Source organism: Elgaria multicarinata, chromosome 6, assembly GCF_023053635.1.
Source record: "Elgaria multicarinata webbii isolate HBS135686 ecotype San Diego chromosome 6, rElgMul1.1.pri, whole genome shotgun sequence".
Lineage (NCBI taxonomy): Eukaryota > Metazoa > Chordata > Lepidosauria > Squamata > Anguidae > Elgaria > Elgaria multicarinata.
Window position 1 is genome coordinate 76,514,868 of NC_086176.1, and position 18,449 is coordinate 76,533,316.

Sequence of the window (18,449 nt, forward strand, 5' to 3'; positions counted from 1 at the left end):
AGGGGATCCTGGGAGCAAGGAGGGAGGATCCCTCCCTTTCCCCGGGATATCGCCCTACCCTTTAATCCCAACTTTTCCCATGGGACGTGTGGCCGGCTGTCCCAGTTTCGTCCCAGCTCCTCGCAAGTAACTGCAAGGAGCCGGGAACTGCGCACAGGGCGTGGAGCTCCTCAGGAACTCCGTGCCCATCAGGGGTCAGGTGCGGGGAGCAGGAGGTTTTTTTTAAAAAAACAACAACCTCACTTTTGTGATGGAGCACTCCTGCACTCTTTTTCGATTTTAAAAACAAAAACAAAATGGCGGGCATGATGTCCTCTTCCTTCCGGGACATCGCACATCGCACGTAGACTGAGGAGGAGGATCTTGCGATCATCATATCATCCCCCTCATCTAGCCATCCCCTATGTTAGACTGAATTAGACCACCATCCTATATACTAGTAGGGAACTTATTCTCCAAGTTCCCATCATTCTGTAGCCAAAATGGCACTATCTACAGACGAGTTGGAGGTATCAACTCCAACCTTTGCAAAAGAACCAAAACAACAACAACAACACCCATTTATTTAGAAGCAACCCCTATAGGGCGGAAATCCAAATAACAACCCAATAAGGACTCAGTATGCCTGGTACACACAGAATGCCTGGTGTATAGGGGAAAGGAAGTGTTGATAACAGAGGGGAGAGGAACAGAATGGAATATTTAGGAAAAGAGTATCTCTGCCTGGAACGCTGAAGAGCAGCACTGCACACTGCCATGTTTTGGAGCCAGTTCCACTTCTTTCACTAATAAATAGTGAACAGTAAACAGCAAACTTAGGTGCTGCGTTATGATGCCTATGTAGCCAAAACAGGGCTCCTGAGAAACAAGAGGGAGGTATCAGCATCCTTGGGGGAAACTCAAAGTTTACAGAAATATTAAAACTTTAGGGAACTCCCGCAATCAGCCCAATGAGGACTGAACATGGTCAGTGGATACAGAATCTTGAGCATCTGGATGTGGAATGCAATGAAAGGGAGTATATCAAGGGAAAGGACATGACAGGCTGGCTGGAATACTGAACAGGCACACTTTACACAGCAACATTCTGTCACAGGTCACAGTCTATCTAGCCCAGAATTGTTTACTCTGGCTAACAGTGGCGTGAGTACTATATCAACAAGTTAGATAACTTGTCTTTACCTTTGAAATGGCCACTATGGTTGGTGAAGTGGGCAGGAAGTAGGTGCTCTCATTGAGCAGTGATCAAGGGCATGTCTACATCAGGTTTCCCCCCCCCCCCCAGGGTCGTCCCTGGATCATCCCTGTGCATCCAAATGACACACAGGGGATCCCAGGAGCAGGAAGGGGCGACCCCTCCATTTGCGTGGGATATCTGGTTGCCCAGTTATCCTGATTTTCCCCGCAGTCCTGGGACCATCTCGAAGACCGTGGCTGGTGTGCCACACCCACGCAGTCCCGAGGCCTGAAACAGGCACAGAGCTATGTGGGGGTTGCTCCGTGCCCATGGGGCCCCCCAGCAATTTTTTGGGCACATGGAGTTTTTTTACTTTTTTTACTACATGAGCACGGCTCCTCTTATGTGGAAAAAAAATTGGCTTCCGGAACGTCGCACGGCCATCTAGATGCTGAAGGAGGATCGTGGAAGCAGGTACATCCACGATCCCCCCCCATACTTACCTCTAGACCCTTAGGTGCAGACGTGCCCCAAGGCAGAGGAAGCCCCACTTCCAGTTCTAAACCTGCAAGGCAGTTGGGCAGGGGTCCCCAACCTGTTTTGTTTAGTGAGCCCATTCATAAAATGACTGCCATAGTGGGCATGACCAGTCACAAACACTAATTCTACAGAAGGCAAACTGAATAGTCTAAAAGAAAAGGGATTTCCCCAAGAACCCAAGTACAGCACTTATTTATTTATTGAATTGCATTTATATACCGCCCCACAGCTGAAGCTCTCTGGGCGGTTCACAAAAGCTCAAAACAGTAAACATTAAAAATATACAAATTTTAAAAACCATCAGAGACATGAAAACAGTATAAAAACAGCAGCATCCATTTAATCAAATGGATCAAAGACACTACATTGACTCTCACAGGTTAGCGGTGCTTGTTGTAACGTGTGGCTCAGCTACTTCGGTACCCTCCGAAATGGATACTAATTATTCCTATGAGTGAATAAAAGAGGTGATCTCACCTTCAGACAAAAGTTGACATTCAGTAGGCACAAGAACACATTTTGAAGACTTCATAGGACAGAGATCGATCCAACAATGAGGAAGAAGAAAGGGCTTTGTACTATAATGTAACTTACACTACAGATCTTCTGCATCAAGGAAAACACCTACAAACATTTTCTTTCCAGTAGAGAAGAAAATGAAGACATGCTGGTCTATGCATCAGTCCTACCTGAGTCCTGTAGTCAACTGAGTTGGTGAGGGCTGTGCTAGAATCTCTGACCACCTGGAGACTAATTGAAGTGGTCTTCTTTTGGGCCACAGCTAGACGAGACCCCACAGCAAAGTAGACTAGACCACGAGGAGCGTCGCTTTCTGGAACAATTATGTAGGCAAATCTGGCAGTATTGTTTAATGCCGCACCTGCACCTACTTCATACAGCTCCACAAAAAAATAGGTCTCAAATTCAGGTACCTGATGATAATAATAAAAAAGGATATTTAGAGCACTGCATCTATTAACGCCAGAAGGGATATGTTGTACAATGTACTTTTGAATAGTGTTTTGCTATATTAGGGACTATATTTGCACAACATGCGTCTTCATATGGATTCTTGTGATTCACTGTTGTCGAAAACAACTTGTGTGAATATGTTAGTCATCCTAGATACAATCACTCTTTGGAATCCAAGTTACTATTCCCAGGATCTCCTACTCTTCCCTCATTTTAGGTGGCCATGCTCATAACACATCTGCTATTATGGTTATCATCCTGAGGCTTGGAATGCACGCCAGGTAAGTGAGCTCCTCCTTTGAAACAATCATAACAAAGATTGCTTTTAAGTCCTTTCATCCTTGGCTTCAAAGTATACCGTAAATAACAATTCCCTCCATGTTTTATATTGGGATGTATGAGAATTTAATTTCTGTTCAGAAATCATCAGACCTTAACTCGTTCACAACCCTGAACATGATGGGGGTGCATTTTTCAGAAAAAGCTTTCAGATTCCCAAACTGGCAACTATATTAGAGCAATGCATATTTGTTTTGAAAAACGTGCACTTTAAAATGCCCATTTTCTCAAAGAATATACATTTTCACACTTTAGTTAATGTGAGGGGGGTGCGCACTTTTGAAAAATGTGCATGTAAATGTGCACTTTTCCCATTGAAAAGCACACAATCAGAGCCTGATTGATGGTAGGTAGAACCAACCCTGTGTCTCAACAATCTAGACATCCAAGGAACTGAAGGAATCGTGTTGACATGTCTTCCTTTTCTTCTTCCCATGGCTCTCAATCCTTGGAGGCCGTCCAGCCAAACCTTAACGCCAATTTACAAGTATGCTTTGACACTGAACCCATGGAAGCTGTACAAGCAGCCAGGTTAGAGGGTCAAATATCCCACCCAGGGGTGCTGATTTCAAAAGGAGAGACAGCTATTTATGGTGCAACAGCATCCTCAGAAGCTGCTATAGGCATGACAATCAGGATTGAATGGAAAGGCATTTACCCCATCTCATAGGGCATGCATGCCAGCCAGGATCTCCCCTTCAGGGAGAGAGAAAATACTAGCTCAATGGCTGAAGTGTCAGAATTTTCCAAAGTCAGCTCTGCACAGATACATGAACACATAAATGTGATTATATAAAGAAAAGGAAGGAGGAGCCTCAACCCAGAAGGCCCCTTCCTAAGTATGAAGGCTAATGCTGCTTCAGAGCCAATAGCCCAGTGATATATGGGAAGTGAGGCAGGTGGCTACTAGGAGGAGGGCTTTCTCTGCTGTGGCACCCCGGTTGTGGAACGAGCTCCCCAGAGAGGTCCGCCTGGCGCCTACACTGTACTGCTTTCGTCGCCAGCTGAAGACCTTTTTATTCACTCAGTATTTTAACACTTAATTTTAACTTAAATTTAAATTTTACTGTTTTAACTCTGTATTTTAATCTTATATCAACTTTGCTGTGTGGTTTTATCCTGGTTGCGCTTTTTATACTGTATTTCGTAATTGTGTTTTAACCTGTTGGATGTTTTACTGTGGTTTTAATTTTTGTGAACCACCCAGAAAGCTTCGGCTATTGGGCGGTATAAAAATGTAATAAATAAATAAAATAAATATGATAATCTCAGCAGGGAAGCAGCTATTTCATCCAGATACCTTTCACTCTGGCCACACCCTATTAGTTTCTTCTGTGCCCTGAGGGATACTGGGGGATAATGTAATTAATTAATAAATAAAATAAATAAATACTTAGGTTTTTGGGTCATTGGTGTTTTTTTAAATGTCCCTCTTGTTGGCCAATTCATCATAATAAGCACTCACATCATCTGGTTTGATCTCAATAGAAACAATGCATTCCGTTTGACCAGCAGTACAAATGTCAACCCCTATGACAGCCATCAGTTCATTTGCCAGATCTGCGCCATTCTTTTGCAGGACAACAGACGATCTGTTAAAGGTCACACGCCAAGAGATGGTGACATCTTCAAAAGCCCTATTTACAAAGTGAATCAGAATACATGAATGAATGGAAGCGTACATGTTTCTTTTCCCCTTTTGCATTCCAAATTTGCCACTGCAAAGCACCATGCATTAAAGAAAGAGAAGAAGAAGCTTTTAATGGTATTACTTCTTAAGGATGCTTTAATATGCCTTAAAGAAGCCAATTAGATTTAATTTGTAGGATTCCATATACCTCTTCAAGTATGTCCTTCAGAGGTTTCAGAGCTGTGGCCTTATGCAGATATGCAGGTTGCTTACCTGTAACTGTAGTTCTTCGAGTGGTCATCTATGCATTCACACATATGGGCTTTGCGCCTGCGCAGAGACCAGACCGGAACCTTCTATAGCTGAGTGGAACGTTTTTGGCGGGAACCCCTCCCCCACGCTACCGTGCATGTCCATGGGGTTCCCGCCCTTACCTCAGTTTACAGGAGTCCGACATTGTGCCCCCATAAACATGAGTGTAAATAAAATACAAGTACATTCCACATATAACTGTGTCATTTATAAGTCTCACACCACCAAGTGGGGATGGTGGGTGGGTTGTGTGAATGCATAGATGACCACTCGAAGAACTACAGTTACAGGTAAGCAACCTGCATTTCTTCTTCGTGGTCTCTATGCATCACACATATGGGCGAGTAGCAAGCTGACATATATTTGGAGGTGGGTTGGTGCATCATCTGAAGATCTCCGAGAGCACTGTCCTTCAAATGAGCAGTCCTGCCTCGCACGGGTGCCCAAACTGTAGTGCCTAACAAACGTGGATGGAGTGGACCACGTTGCAGCTCTACAGACTTCTGTCAAAGGAACACCTTTGCCGAAAACCACAGATGTTGTGACGGCTCTGGTAGAATGAGCTGTCACAGGTTTCACCAGTTCTAGTTTAGAGATAGAGTAGGCAAGTTCAATTGTCTCTACAATCCAGCGTGACAGACGCCGGTATGAAACAGGGAGTCCCTTATAAGGCTCCCCATAACAAATAAACAATTGCTTTGTTTTTCTAAAATTCCCTGTCCAAGCCTTGTAAAAGGCAAGAGTTCTCCTTACATCAAGTGTATGTAAAGCAGACTCTACAGGTGATGTAGGATTCGGAAAGAAAGCTGGTAGAGTGATATATTGGGACAGATGAAAAGTTGACACTACCTTAGGCAAGAAGGCAGGGTCTGATCGTAACACAACCTTATCTTTGTGAAAGATAGTGTAAGGAGCAACTGTCTTGAGAGCTCTAAGCTCACTTGCACGTCTAGCAAAAGTGATGGCTACTAAAAAGACAGTATTGAATGTTAGAAGCCTAAGGTCAGATAAGGCCATGGGCACGAAGGGCTTCTTTGTCAATGCCTGTAACACCACTGATAGGCTCAATGGTGGAACGATACTCTTTACTGTCGGTATCATATTTTTAAGCCCTTTTAAAAATCTCCTCGATGTTGAATGCACAAAAGGTGTAAAACCAATCATGCCTCGATGAAAGACGTAATAGCTGCTAAGTGAACTCTGATGGAAGTGAGTTCGAGTCCCTGCTGATAAAATGTCAGTAGGTATTTGAGGATTAACGCTAAAGGGCAAGATTCAGGTGCTTGATCATTTTCCAAGGCAAAAGTTTGAAATCTTTGCCACTTTGCCGCATAAGATTTTCTTGTTGAAGGCTTTAGTGATGCCAAAAATATATGGCCTACAGATAAATCTTTGATACGAGAGGAGGAGTGGATGATATCCTCCATGCCATCATCTTGAGGGTCGACGGGTTTGCGTGTCGAACCCTGCCCTGGTGTCGAGACAACAGTGTCGGTATCGGCGGGAGTCTGATGTAATTCCCGTCCGACAGTCGAAGGGCGTGGAGAACCACGTCTGTCGAGGCCACCACGGTGTGATAAGGATGCAGTCCGACCTGTCCGACTGGATTTTGACTAGCACCTTCGTCAACAGTGGAAACAGAGGAAAGATGTAAAGAAGATTTCCTTTCCAGGTTCTGGTGAAAGCATCTCCTAGCGAGTGCTTTCCTCTTCCTGCTCTGCTGCAGAACCTGGAACAAGCTGCGTTTTCTTCGGTAGCGAAGACATCGACAGCAGGGAGGCTCCAGTACCGAAAGAGAACATCTCTTACTTCGGTATCGAGCTCCCATTCGTGGTCGACGTGGAAAGACCTGCTGAGGGCGTCCGCGACGATGTTTTCATTGCCCGCTACATGGGTCACCGTCAGGTGAGTATTTCTCTTTATGCACCAGTTCCAAATCCTGAGTGCCGATCGATTCAGAGGATGAGACCTTGTCCCACCTTGTCTGTTGATGTACGCCACTACTGTGGTGTTGTCTGTTGCGATCAGGACGATTCAGCCCTCGATCAATTGTGAAAAAGTTCTTATTGCATTCTCCACCGCTAGCAGTTCTAGGTGGTAGATATGATGTTCCCTCTGGGAAAGAGGCCAACGGCCCTGAGTTGTGAGGGAGTCGCAGTGTGCTCCCCATCCGATCAACGATGCATCCGTCGTGATCGTTACCGAAGGAGTGTTTCGAAGATCGAAAGTTCTTAAACCCCAGGCTTACAATATTCTCATTCCGAGTCTTGCAAACCTGATGACTGCATCAAGCCTAATAGTCTCTGAGTTGTCCATGCCGAAACTTTTCGGCGGCTCTCGGTATCAATGGCTAACTGCTGTAAGGTGTTCGCTCTGGTCGACGGTAAGTATGCTCTCACATCTCGAGACGACAGAGTTACCCCTATAAAGTCGAGCTTCTGATGTAGGGTCAAGATGGATTTCTCCTCGTTGACCCACAAACCCAACAAGTCCAACAGGTTGAGGGTGATTGAAATGTCCTTCTGGAGCGTGCAACTGCTGTCCGCTACCAGAAGCCAATCGTCCAAGTGTAGGAGCTGCAGAATAAAAGTAACCGTTGTCATACGGAACTTCCTTGGAATGATGAATTTGTTTAACTGCTTTAAGTCCATGATCGGCCGAAGACCTCATATTTCTTCGGGACCGTGAAGTAGCGCGAGAAAAAACCCTGGTTGAGTTCCTCTGCGGGTACGGGAGAGATGGCTCTCTTCGATAGCAGAGGTCTGTACCTCCGGAAGCAGAGGAAAGGATGGGGCCGTTACTTTCACCCCCGAAGAAGGAGGAAGGACATCGAGCTCGATGGCATACCCCGAGTTGATGATAGTGAGCACGCAGGAGTCTGATGTCATTGACTCCCATTGATGGTAATGGGGTGCTAGGCGGTTCGCAAAGAGAGGTGGACGTGGGACAAAGAAGTCAAAGTCGCTGCTTCTTGGTGAAGTCAGGCTGACGCTTGTCTTGTTGAAATGTAGACTGATATGGCCGCTTACTCTGGAGTTGTTGTTGTTGTTGCTGCCTCTGTTAGCTTTGATAGTAGGGCCGCTGCTGTTGTTGTTGAGCAGGCGGTCTTGTTCACCGTCTCAGCTTGTATTGGGCAGGCTGAGCAGAGAAACTTATTTTCTTGGCTGATGTGCAAGCCTTGTATATAGAGTCCAAGGTCTTGTCCGTCTTGCTATTAAACAAGCCCTCGCCATCGTAAGGCATGTTCTCAATCCTGGCTTTGGTGTCATGAGCCAGATTAGCGGAGTGGAGCCAAGCATGTCTCCTCAAGGACACGGGTCCCATCATCGACTTGGAATGGCAGTCAACTTGGTGTCGCGCTGTCGACACTTGTTGCCTGGCTATGGCTGAAGCTTCACTTTGGAAGACTCATGCCCGCTCTTTTTTTGTCCTCTGGGAGATGTTCACCCAGTGATCCTATTTTCTCTCATAAGAAGAGCTGGTATCGTGCCATGGTAGCCTCGTAGGCTGATGCCCAAAGAAGCAGAGGAGTAAATCCTCCGGCCCGTAAGGTCCAACTTTCTGCCCTCTCTGTCCACGGGTGCAGAATGTGCCTTCTGTGAGCGGCCTTAAGCCGACTCCCTACGACCGAATTAGGTTTGGGATGTTGGACCAGAAACTGTACATTTTCTTGTTAGACTCGATAGAGGGTCTCTAGCCTTTACGATGTGGCTTGAGACATAGCCGGTGTTTTCCAGAATAATTGAGCCATTTGCTTTAAAGCATGTGGTGCTGGATCACCAGTCCTAATGCCTGAGCCATTCTAAGCATATGGTCAGAAGATCTGACCATATCGTCGGAAGGGGAAGAAGGGTCGTTGTCATGAACCTCATCTTATGGTGAAGGCATCGATGGAGTAGCCGACAACCCCAATTCAGAATCCGATGAATAATTTTCTTCAGGCAAGGATACTGTAACCACCTGGAGGTATACATGCTCCGTCGGTATCGTGGTAACCGCGGCAGTCGATGCCGATGGCTGTGTACGGTGTCGAGGCGTCGACACCGTGGACATTGGTGGGCGGGCGGTGGAGGCAGCGGTAGATGACACATGCTCCGTCAGTATCGTGGTAACCGCGGCAGTCAATGCCGATGGCTGGGTACGGTGTCGAGGCGTCGACACCGTGGACATTGGTGGGCGGGCGGTGGAGGCAGCGGTAGATGACACACCCTCGATGTAAGCGAAGGGTGCGCATAATACTCTTCTTGAGGGTACTGGTGGTCACCCTGGAAGTGGGCGATATCGATCCCATTCCGAAGGCGGTAGAGGGATTAGTCCCTGAACCTCTCACGGCCTGGTAGGCTCTCGGAAAGAGGCCGCTGAAACCGAATCCCGCAACTCGCCCTCCGATAGACTGGGAGGGTGCGTCGGTACCGTAGCCATCAGTAGCGGCTGGAATCTCGATACCGAGGGAGGCCTCGGTATCGAAGCGGTCGGTATGGCAGGAGGAGTAGAGTGACTCCTAGCCGGTTCCGCCGCTCCATCTCCGAAGAAGATTTGGGAGTCCGGGCCTTTTTTGGAGATTTTCCTGGCCGCGGGACTCGCCAGTGACCGTCCAGGCGTTAGGGGTATCTGAGCCCTATTAGCCGCTCTGGAATATTCAGGCACCTCAGTGCAACGGTCATCAACGGACTTACTGGCTGCCGTTTTGTCGATCGTCGAAGATTTGGGAGCCCGGGCCTTTTCTGGAGATTTTCCTGGCCGCGGAACTCGCCAGTGACCGTCCAGGCGTTAGGGGTATCTGAGCCCTATTAGCCGCTCTGGAATATTCAGGCACCTCAGTGCAACGGTCATCAACGGACTTACTGGCTGCCGTTTTGTCCATCATCGAAGATTTGGGAGCCCGGGCCTTTTTTGGAGATTTTCCTGGCCGCGGAACTCGCCAGTGACCGTCCAGGCGTTAGGGGTATCTGAGCCCTATTAGCCGCTCTGGAATTCTCAGGCACCTCAGTGCAACGGTCATCAACGGACTTACTGGCTGCCGTTTTGTCGATCGTCGAAGATTTGGGAGCCCGGGCCTTTTTTGGAGATTTTCCTGGCCGCGGAACTCACCAGTGACCGTCCAGGCGTTAGGGGTATCTGAGCCCTATTAGCCGCTCTGGAATTCTCAGGCACCTCAGTGCAACGGTCATCAACGGTCTTACTGGCTGCCGTTTTGTCGGTAACGGACTTACTCGCTGCCGTTTTGTCGGTAACGGACTTACTGACTGCCGTTTTATCCATAGAAGGAGCCTCCGTGGCTGTGAGAGCTTTTTCCCCCCAAGATGGAGGGAGGTCGTCAGCTCTGCTTTTCCTCGTTTGTTTTGTAGACGACATGCAATGATGGCAGGCCTCAACGATATGGCCTTAGCACAAACAAAGGACACAGAGGGAGTGTCCGTCAATAGGTGGAAGCTTGGCCCCACACTTCACACACTTCGTAAACGGGGCTTCAACTGCCATACAGGCCTCACGCGACCGAAGTCGCTGAGGAAAACTATCTACAATAATTTTTTTTTTTTTTTTTTTTTATATAAGAAAAGTAGTAAGAAGAGTCTTAGAAACAGATCGAAAAACGAAGAAGATCGTAAAAGAGAGAATAAAGTTAATAAGAAAAACGCTAGAGGTTCGGTTAAACAGGTCTGTGCACAATGGCGGACGAAAAAGAACTGAGGTAAGGGCGGGAACCCCATGGACATGCACGGTAGCGTGGGGGAGGGGTTCCCGCCAAAAACGTTCCACTCAGCTATAGAAGGTTCCGGTCTGGTCTCTGCGCAGGCGCAAAGCCCATATGTGTGATGCATAGAGACCACGAAGAAGAACTTGCCCCTGTCAAGATAAATTGTACTATAAAGTCAAGGTATGCTTTATGTATCTTTAAGGGCAGCCCCTTGTGGGAGAGGTGGGCCCAGAAGGCCAAGGAGCTTTCTGGAAATAAGACGTGTGGGTGGATTTTTCCAGAGAGGGGCCTGAGAAAAGAATTAGGGAGAGAGGCCCAGCTTTTGTAACCAGGAGAAGAACAAATAACGCATCTGTTGTGTTCCTAAAGAGTTGCTCAACTTGAGAATGCTTTAGGCATTAAAACAAGTCACCTTGTCCTACCTCCTTTGGTTCCTGAGGTTACTTGCTATGTGCCACTCTCCTGCTCTCATCAGCCATTTTCTCCATTGCCTGCTAAGCTCTGATCCCACACACTGCCACCAATATTATGTAGCCTTTTTTTTAGTCTACTCCAGCAGCTCAGCCAGGCAATTATTTTTCAGAAAGGACAGTGATCCACTTTGTTCTTCTCTTGGTTACATAAACTAGCCTTTTCTCGTCTTCCCTCCCACCTCCACAATTCTTCTCACACCTCCATCTAGAAAACTACACATACATAAAACACAGCCAGAATTCTCCCTGGCCTTCTCCACAGACATCTCTCCCAGTAAGGCCTGCCCTTAAAGATACACGAAGCATACAGTGACTTTATGTTACCATATAAGTGTAAATCCAGCCACTGCAATAAGTGGAGGAGCAAAGAATACATCTACCATCTCCTCAAGTTGTGCTACACAAAAAAAATCTAGACAAGAAATAAGAAAAGACCACCAACTTTTTAACAGTGCCATGTCTAACATTTTGCAAGATAAAGACCTAGACAAGGGGTGGGCAACCAATGCCCACAGGCTGCATGTGGCCTCCGCTGCTCCTGTTGGGGTCGTACCACCCCCCATTGACCCTTCCCAATTTATTTATTCATTTCTCTTTTGCTATAGAGCAAAAAAAAGCATTTAATTTAGCTTGGAAATAAGGTAAACTTAACCAATGTAGCACTCTGTAGTGCTATGGACTACTCTGATGCCAAAGTATGGTGGCAAATTGGCACTTTCAGCTTTTTGTCTTCCATGTGCCCCATGGTCTCCCACAGACTGCAACATGCATTAGGGGCCAGGGGGGCAAAAATGGCCCCTAGACCTCCAGAAATTGCCCACCCATGAGCTAGACTTTAAGCATTGTTTAGGAAAGGCTGCTCAAATTAAGTCCTTAGTCATGTGGTTCGCCCAGCCCAGTATCTGTCTGACTGCCTCCACTTAAGACTTACAGCTGGGTTACTACTGAACCTGAGATAAAGTGAAGCCTGAACTTACAGCCTTAATCAACTGACCACTGCACCTTTACTGAAGTAAGCCGTAAATCACAAGTGTGTGCAAACGGCAAAGAAATTAATTTCACATCTCGGCTATTATGTATATAAGTTAGGTTGATAGAGTGTGTTTAATTCTCCCATTTCTCTTCAGTTCAGGTAGACTGGCTTGACTGACTGCCTTAAATCATATTCTAAATTTATGGCAAGTTTTCCAGATTGCAGTAATCTATTAGAGCATCTAAAAGTCAAAGATTTATTATAAAATGCCATGATAACCTCTTCTGCTAACAGTAGCATCCTGGATTTCAACACAGCACATTATAGCATGTGGAGACAGCACTTTTTAGCAGCCGTTGCCTGCACCTGTTTGGTTGCCGGGTGACAATGAGCTGCATCTTCCTCTTCTCTGAATCTTCGTCAAGCACAAGGCCGCTTTGTGCCTCAACACTGAATCCCAGAATTCCATTCTGAAAGTCATTTCCTGAATAAGAAACAGATCATATAAAATTCTTAAGAAGCAAAAGATGATTACCATTAATGTCCCAGTATACCATTCCTCAAAAATCCATGCCTAAACTGTAATATTTATTTTTAAAAAAATCCTGAAAGGATATTAAGGCATGGACTGAGAAACTGAAATAACCACATATTTTATTGTAATTTCTGCTATTGGGATTAAAATTACTAAGATTATTTTTAAATCGTTTGTTTCTTAAATTACAAAAGAAACATATTTTTGTCATGATGGCCCCACTGAATTTGTAGGTGAAATGGCATTTGCTTATTAAGCCATACAGCATTTATTTATATATCAGTTACATTTATATCCTGCCTTTCTTCCTCCAAGGAACCCAAGGCAGCATACATAATTCTCCACCTCCTCTCAATTTTATCCTCACAACAACCCTGTGAGGTGGGTGAGCTGAGTGTCTGTGACTGGCCCAAAGTCACCAAGTGAGCTTCCATGGCCAAGTGGGGACTAGAACCCAGATCTCCCGACTCCCAGTCCAACGCTCTAGCAACTACACCACACTAGCTCTCAAATGCTATTGTATTGGAACTATAATTTTGGAATAGTATTAAGGATCAATAATATGACTTTAGGGAGAGCGTAAGACGTCCTTCACCAGTATCTCTGCAGATCTACTGATACTCGGGTGTTTCAGCAAGTGCTGTACGGCTCTCAGACCAAATGGGCAAGGCTATGACCACTTTGATGAAGGTGGCAATTGATTCCAGAATCTACTTGAGCTGTAGCTAATTTACTACATTACCATACAAGTTTACAAAACAACAGCAACCTTTGGCAAAGAAGCTACTTTCTTGCTGATGTTCAGAAGAGACAACAACGTTTTAATGCTTCTTTAAACTTGGGGGGCTTGGTGATCTTTTAGGGAGAATTCAGATGATGATGATTGCTGGGTACTTGCTTAGGCAAGGGAAATTTGATGCCTCCAAGGAACACTCCATTCCTGATGCTAGATAAATAAGCTAGGAAAGATTCAGTCCAAAAGCATATTTCGTAGAATCTAGCTAACAATGGCTTGGCCGGGGGCGGGGGAGAGAAGCAGAATATGTTCTTGCTCTACAGAGTTATCCAACCCTTGCATCTTGCTGGTTATCTGGATGAAAAAATTGGTCTGTTCTTGCTTTCTTGTCTGGGAATGCCTAATGAAAAATGTTAACTGATGTATAGAATTGGACAGTTAAGGGTGACCTTCTCAGTAAACGCTTGATATTAATTATACAGTGAACCCTCCCACCACCACAATTATTATGAACAATAGCCATCAGGCAAGCACACAGTTGAGTTACCTTTTGTTTGTTTTTAAAAGAACAATATCGCCAAGGGTAAATAACTTACGGGGTGTGCCCTTTTCTATCTGCTACAATTATTTGGAAGATGAGAGTTCTGTTAAACATAGTCTTATAAAGATTAGAAAATAATAGAGTATCCTTCTCTCGCTCTCTCGCTCTCCTCTGTATGTCTCCTCTCTGTTGAACTATAGATTGCAAACTCCATGAGGTAGGCACCTGGTTTTTTAGTTTATACTGTCCCTGTAAAGAGCCATGTACAATGATGATGCTGGATAAGTGATAATAATCTTTCCTCACAGTATTTCAGTTATTTGCTGAATGAGTGAACTATTACCTTTGATAATTATTGTTGCAAAGCCTGCAAAGCCATATTCATCCACGTCTTCTGTAATCTGAGCTCCACCTTGGGGGTCAGAGAGGACAACATGAAAGAACTCTTGTCCTTCAGGCTCATCATCATCAAGAATTCTGACAAACACTTGGCTTCCTCTTTCTCCATCCAGCAGCGTCATCAACCAAGTTTGCTCTTCAAAATCTGCCCCTTCAATTGCCCAGGTTAGGTTAGAAATCCCAGAGACAATCCCAGAGACAATGGCACCCGTTCCATTCTGAGCACTTCTTCCACCAAAGGTTTTGACAGCTACTGAGATATTTCCCACAAACCCTACAGTTCTTCTGATATGAACCTGAACTGTGTTGGGTGTGCTGTTGTTGGTGTCTTCTTCAGTGTAAATAATAGTTGGTCCAAGACTTAAGATTCCATGATGGATATCACTGGCCAAGAGGGTAACTGTTGCAACACTAAACTCTGGGTTCAAACGTGGACTCCAGGTCGGGTCAAATTGCTGGGTAACTAAAACTTCCACAGATGTTAAGTTCACAAAAAAAAATTCATCCCCTTCAGAAATACTGTCATCAATAATCAAGATTTCAAACACAGCATCAACCTGAAGGAGTCCAAAAACAAGCTCTCCACTATGAACAGGTTCAAAGTCTTCAAGTGGTTTGGCACTTCCTGCGATTGTCTGATAGAACACTTTCGTGAAGTTGCTTTGGTAACCAAAAAGTCTTTGTACATATAATTTGACCATTTGTACATTTTCCGTCACTAAAATGTTCCTTGAGCTAGGAGCAAATTGAAAGATCCCCATAGGCTCAATTTCTGCAACAGTGAAGTCTGATCTGAAACAAAAACAAACATGTGAAATTTGCATTTTGAAAGACCGAGGCAAGTAAAGACACCACAAGCAAAAGTTGCTCTGTCCCACCACTTTCAGCTCCCTGAAAATCATTTCCAACATAGGGAACCAACTAAAAACTGGACTGTAATAAAAACTACACAAATGACAACAGCTGCGTATTGGATCCACCTGAGACTTCTTTCAGTTTGAACACATCTGTATTGATGATAGATCGACAGACCAATAGATTGATAGAGATGGATACGGGAATGTTTGTGGTGTGAAGGGAAGTTATATGGCTTTTGATGAAGCTAAGCTGTCTGGTTGGAAGACTACCTGGAAACAATGTGAGCTATTCGGAGGAGGAGGAGAAGGAAAGAGGTATAAATGAATGAGTTCAACGTTTGTGCTGCTTGCATCCAACTGCTGAACAGCAATCAACTCAGCAATAGGTTTCTTACCTCAGATGAGCCCCACCTGATACATTGCTGTGCACAGCTGATAAATGCACTGCAAATGCCTCAGGGCTACTTGGATTTGGAATAAGGTGCAATAAAATGGCTTTGCTTGGTTCACCATGGGAAAAAGTAACTGTGCCTGGAAAAAGAAAGAGGAAAAAAGAGAGTTGTTGGAGAATCGTTGTTGTTCAGATTGTTGCATAGAAATAGCCATTTAATATTTGCCTACAGGGCAATACAGGTTTTATCCGTCTTCTATCAAGGAATGAAATAGAAATGTGCCTTTTATTTCATTTCTTTTCCTAAAATATTATTTATGAGAGAGTGGAGTAGCAAGAACCCTACCAACCATGCAGGGAAAGAAAAGTATGACAGTTCTGAGGACAAAACAATTTAGCATGAAATTCTCCATGCAAGTTCACTTACAATTCAAAGGCATCTTAAGAGAAAAAGCCCAAAATAATAGCTCAAAACAAACACACAAGGTCCAAGAGACCTAGCAAAACTGCACTAGACCAATAAGATAAGTTTATACAACGCCTATGGATAAAGCACTTGATAAAGTACACAAAGTAAACAATCATAACAATTATTTTTATATGTTGTATAAAGCATATTTATTTATTTATTTACAATATTTCTATACCACTCAATATCTAAAAAAGATTCCAGAGTGGTGAACATAGGTATAAACAATAAAAACAAAGAAGATTAAAAAAGCAAACTAAAATTGTTAATTTAAAATAAAGGACCGGGAAAAATGATGGCTGGTCAGTTGGGGAAGGCTTCTCTAAACAGCGTTGTTTTCAGGTAGTGTTGGAAGCAGCCTAGTGTTGGTGCTTACCTGACCTCCAGGGGCAGGGAGTTCTGCAGAAAAGGGGGCACTACTCTAAAGGCTCTTCTCCTGGTGGATTTCAATTGGGCCATCAGACCATGAGATACACAAACAATAATACCAATGTCATGTCAATCATATCAGCCCACGGAATCCTGGTATATTACCTGATGAAGACTATACATCATCTTCACCAGGAACTCCTACAGACAACTCTTAAGATCTATAACACACTCTAATTACAAACTCTAATAACTGATATCATTAAAAGATTGTGTCCCTTCCTGAATAGATTTTTTTTTCAATGGTGTAAACCGCCCAAAGAGCTTTGGCTATGGGGCGGTATATAAAAATATAATAATAATAATAATAATAATAATAATAATAATAATAATAATAACAATAATAATAATAATGCAAAGTAGCCAATTATGTTTATTATGAGCTAAGTGCAGACATCCTCCAAGGTGATTAGAAAAAATAAGGAGAGGTAAAGAGAATTCTATTTGGCTAAGGAAAAAAAAGGAAGCTGAGAAGGGGATGTGACAGACAAATCTACAGTCGGGTGAAAATTAAAAGAAGAGATCTAACCACTGGGGGTTCAGTTGGGGGAAATTGTGATCTCTAGCCTTCAAAATAGAGAATGAAATGAAAAGAAGGGGAAAAGAGTTAATGGAGAGGCAATTGTCTTCAGCTTTGAGGAAAGTCTTACCATAGTTTCCTTTCTCCCTAAATGTTTATTGAGCTTACTGAATCTGCTTCTTGCCATTGAGGGAGAGCAAAATAACAGTACTCACCAGAAGCTGGTGTAATACTGCCTGGGTGAAGGAACTCTGGAATAAGGCCATGTGGATATCCAGAACTCCAGATGACTGTGATGGAGCCATATAGTCCTTTTCGAGTTATCAGAGCTTGGGTTGTCCCCGCTGTAATATTTGTTAGTCGTAAGATAACAGAATCAAAGGCAACCTGTGAAAACAGAGAAAGATATTGCTCTTGCCCAGAAATATCTGATTTTACATATGTATATAAATGTTACCCTATGGCAGCAGCTACATGGTACTGCAGGTAAATTTATATGTTTGTGTAACAAATAATCACATATGGAGTTCTGCTACCATGGGTAGTCTCATACACTACTTCTACAATAAATCTAAATCCCAGGTTTTGTATCAATAAATACATCTAGTCCTTACACAGTTTGTGCAAGGGATCCTTCCACATAATGTACAATTTCTTTATTCATCAACAAATAAGCGCTCACAGATAAATGATAGAATATTGGTCTCTTTTCTAATATTAACTAATGATATCCAATGAAGATCTGTTGAAGTAGCTGGCAGAACTTGGAATCATGCAATAAAACTATCCTCCATTAAGTTGCAAATGCCAAAAGCAGTGCAAGAATGACCAGATGTCAAATATGTTAGTTTTATTGGCCCCTGTGCCTGTTTGGTGCATTCCCTTCCCTTTCTCATTGCTTTCTTATGATTTTATTAGAATGTCAGCCTATGTGGCAAGGTGTTGCTGTTTTATTGTTTTACTATGTACAGCACCTTGTACATTGATGTGCTAAATAAATAAATAAAAATACTGAACATAATGGTATTTGATCCATTAAACAAATCTACAGTTCTACTTTTCATGCATGGTGATTTCTAAATGCATAGCAAGCAAATAAAAATGAATTTTTAACCCAAAAAAATGCTCAGTTTTTATTCCAATATAGTTATACCTAAGTTACTCAAATGCTTCAACACATCAGCATATAGCAATTAGTTCATTCTAATAAAATTCCTAATGTGTCCATTTTTACCGCTTTGATCTGCCCTCTGGTGGTAAAGATGTTACACTGCTGCACGTCTAGTTACCTGAGAATTGGCAGCTTCCTTTGGGATTGGAAGAGAGACTGACATTGCTGTCTCTAATATTTTAGGCACAGACTTGGCACTGACATTAAACAGTGTTACGTTGTTCAATTCCAGAGTGAAATTCAAGCCCAAGAAAAGAAATACCTGGAAGGAGATAATTACTTTGACA

General features: G+C 43.8%; 1 protein-coding gene across 1 annotated transcript in view; it reads right to left on the reverse strand.

Annotated features, from left to right (window-relative positions):
- Positions 1 to 18,449, reverse strand: part of ADGRV1 (adhesion G protein-coupled receptor V1) — a 319,443-nt gene that overhangs the window by 156,618 nt on the left and 144,376 nt on the right. Inside the window, exons 71-77 of the mRNA XM_063129627.1 lie at positions 18,281 to 18,424; positions 17,207 to 17,378; positions 15,578 to 15,713; positions 14,270 to 15,117; positions 12,481 to 12,598; positions 4,494 to 4,665; positions 2,407 to 2,649 (exon numbers count right to left, since the gene is read on the reverse strand). Coding sequence (XP_062985697.1) covers positions 2,407 to 2,649; positions 4,494 to 4,665; positions 12,481 to 12,598; positions 14,270 to 15,117; positions 15,578 to 15,713; positions 17,207 to 17,378; positions 18,281 to 18,424 — 1,833 coding nt within the window. The remainder of the gene's footprint in view (positions 1 to 2,406; positions 2,650 to 4,493; positions 4,666 to 12,480; positions 12,599 to 14,269; positions 15,118 to 15,577; positions 15,714 to 17,206; positions 17,379 to 18,280; positions 18,425 to 18,449) is intronic.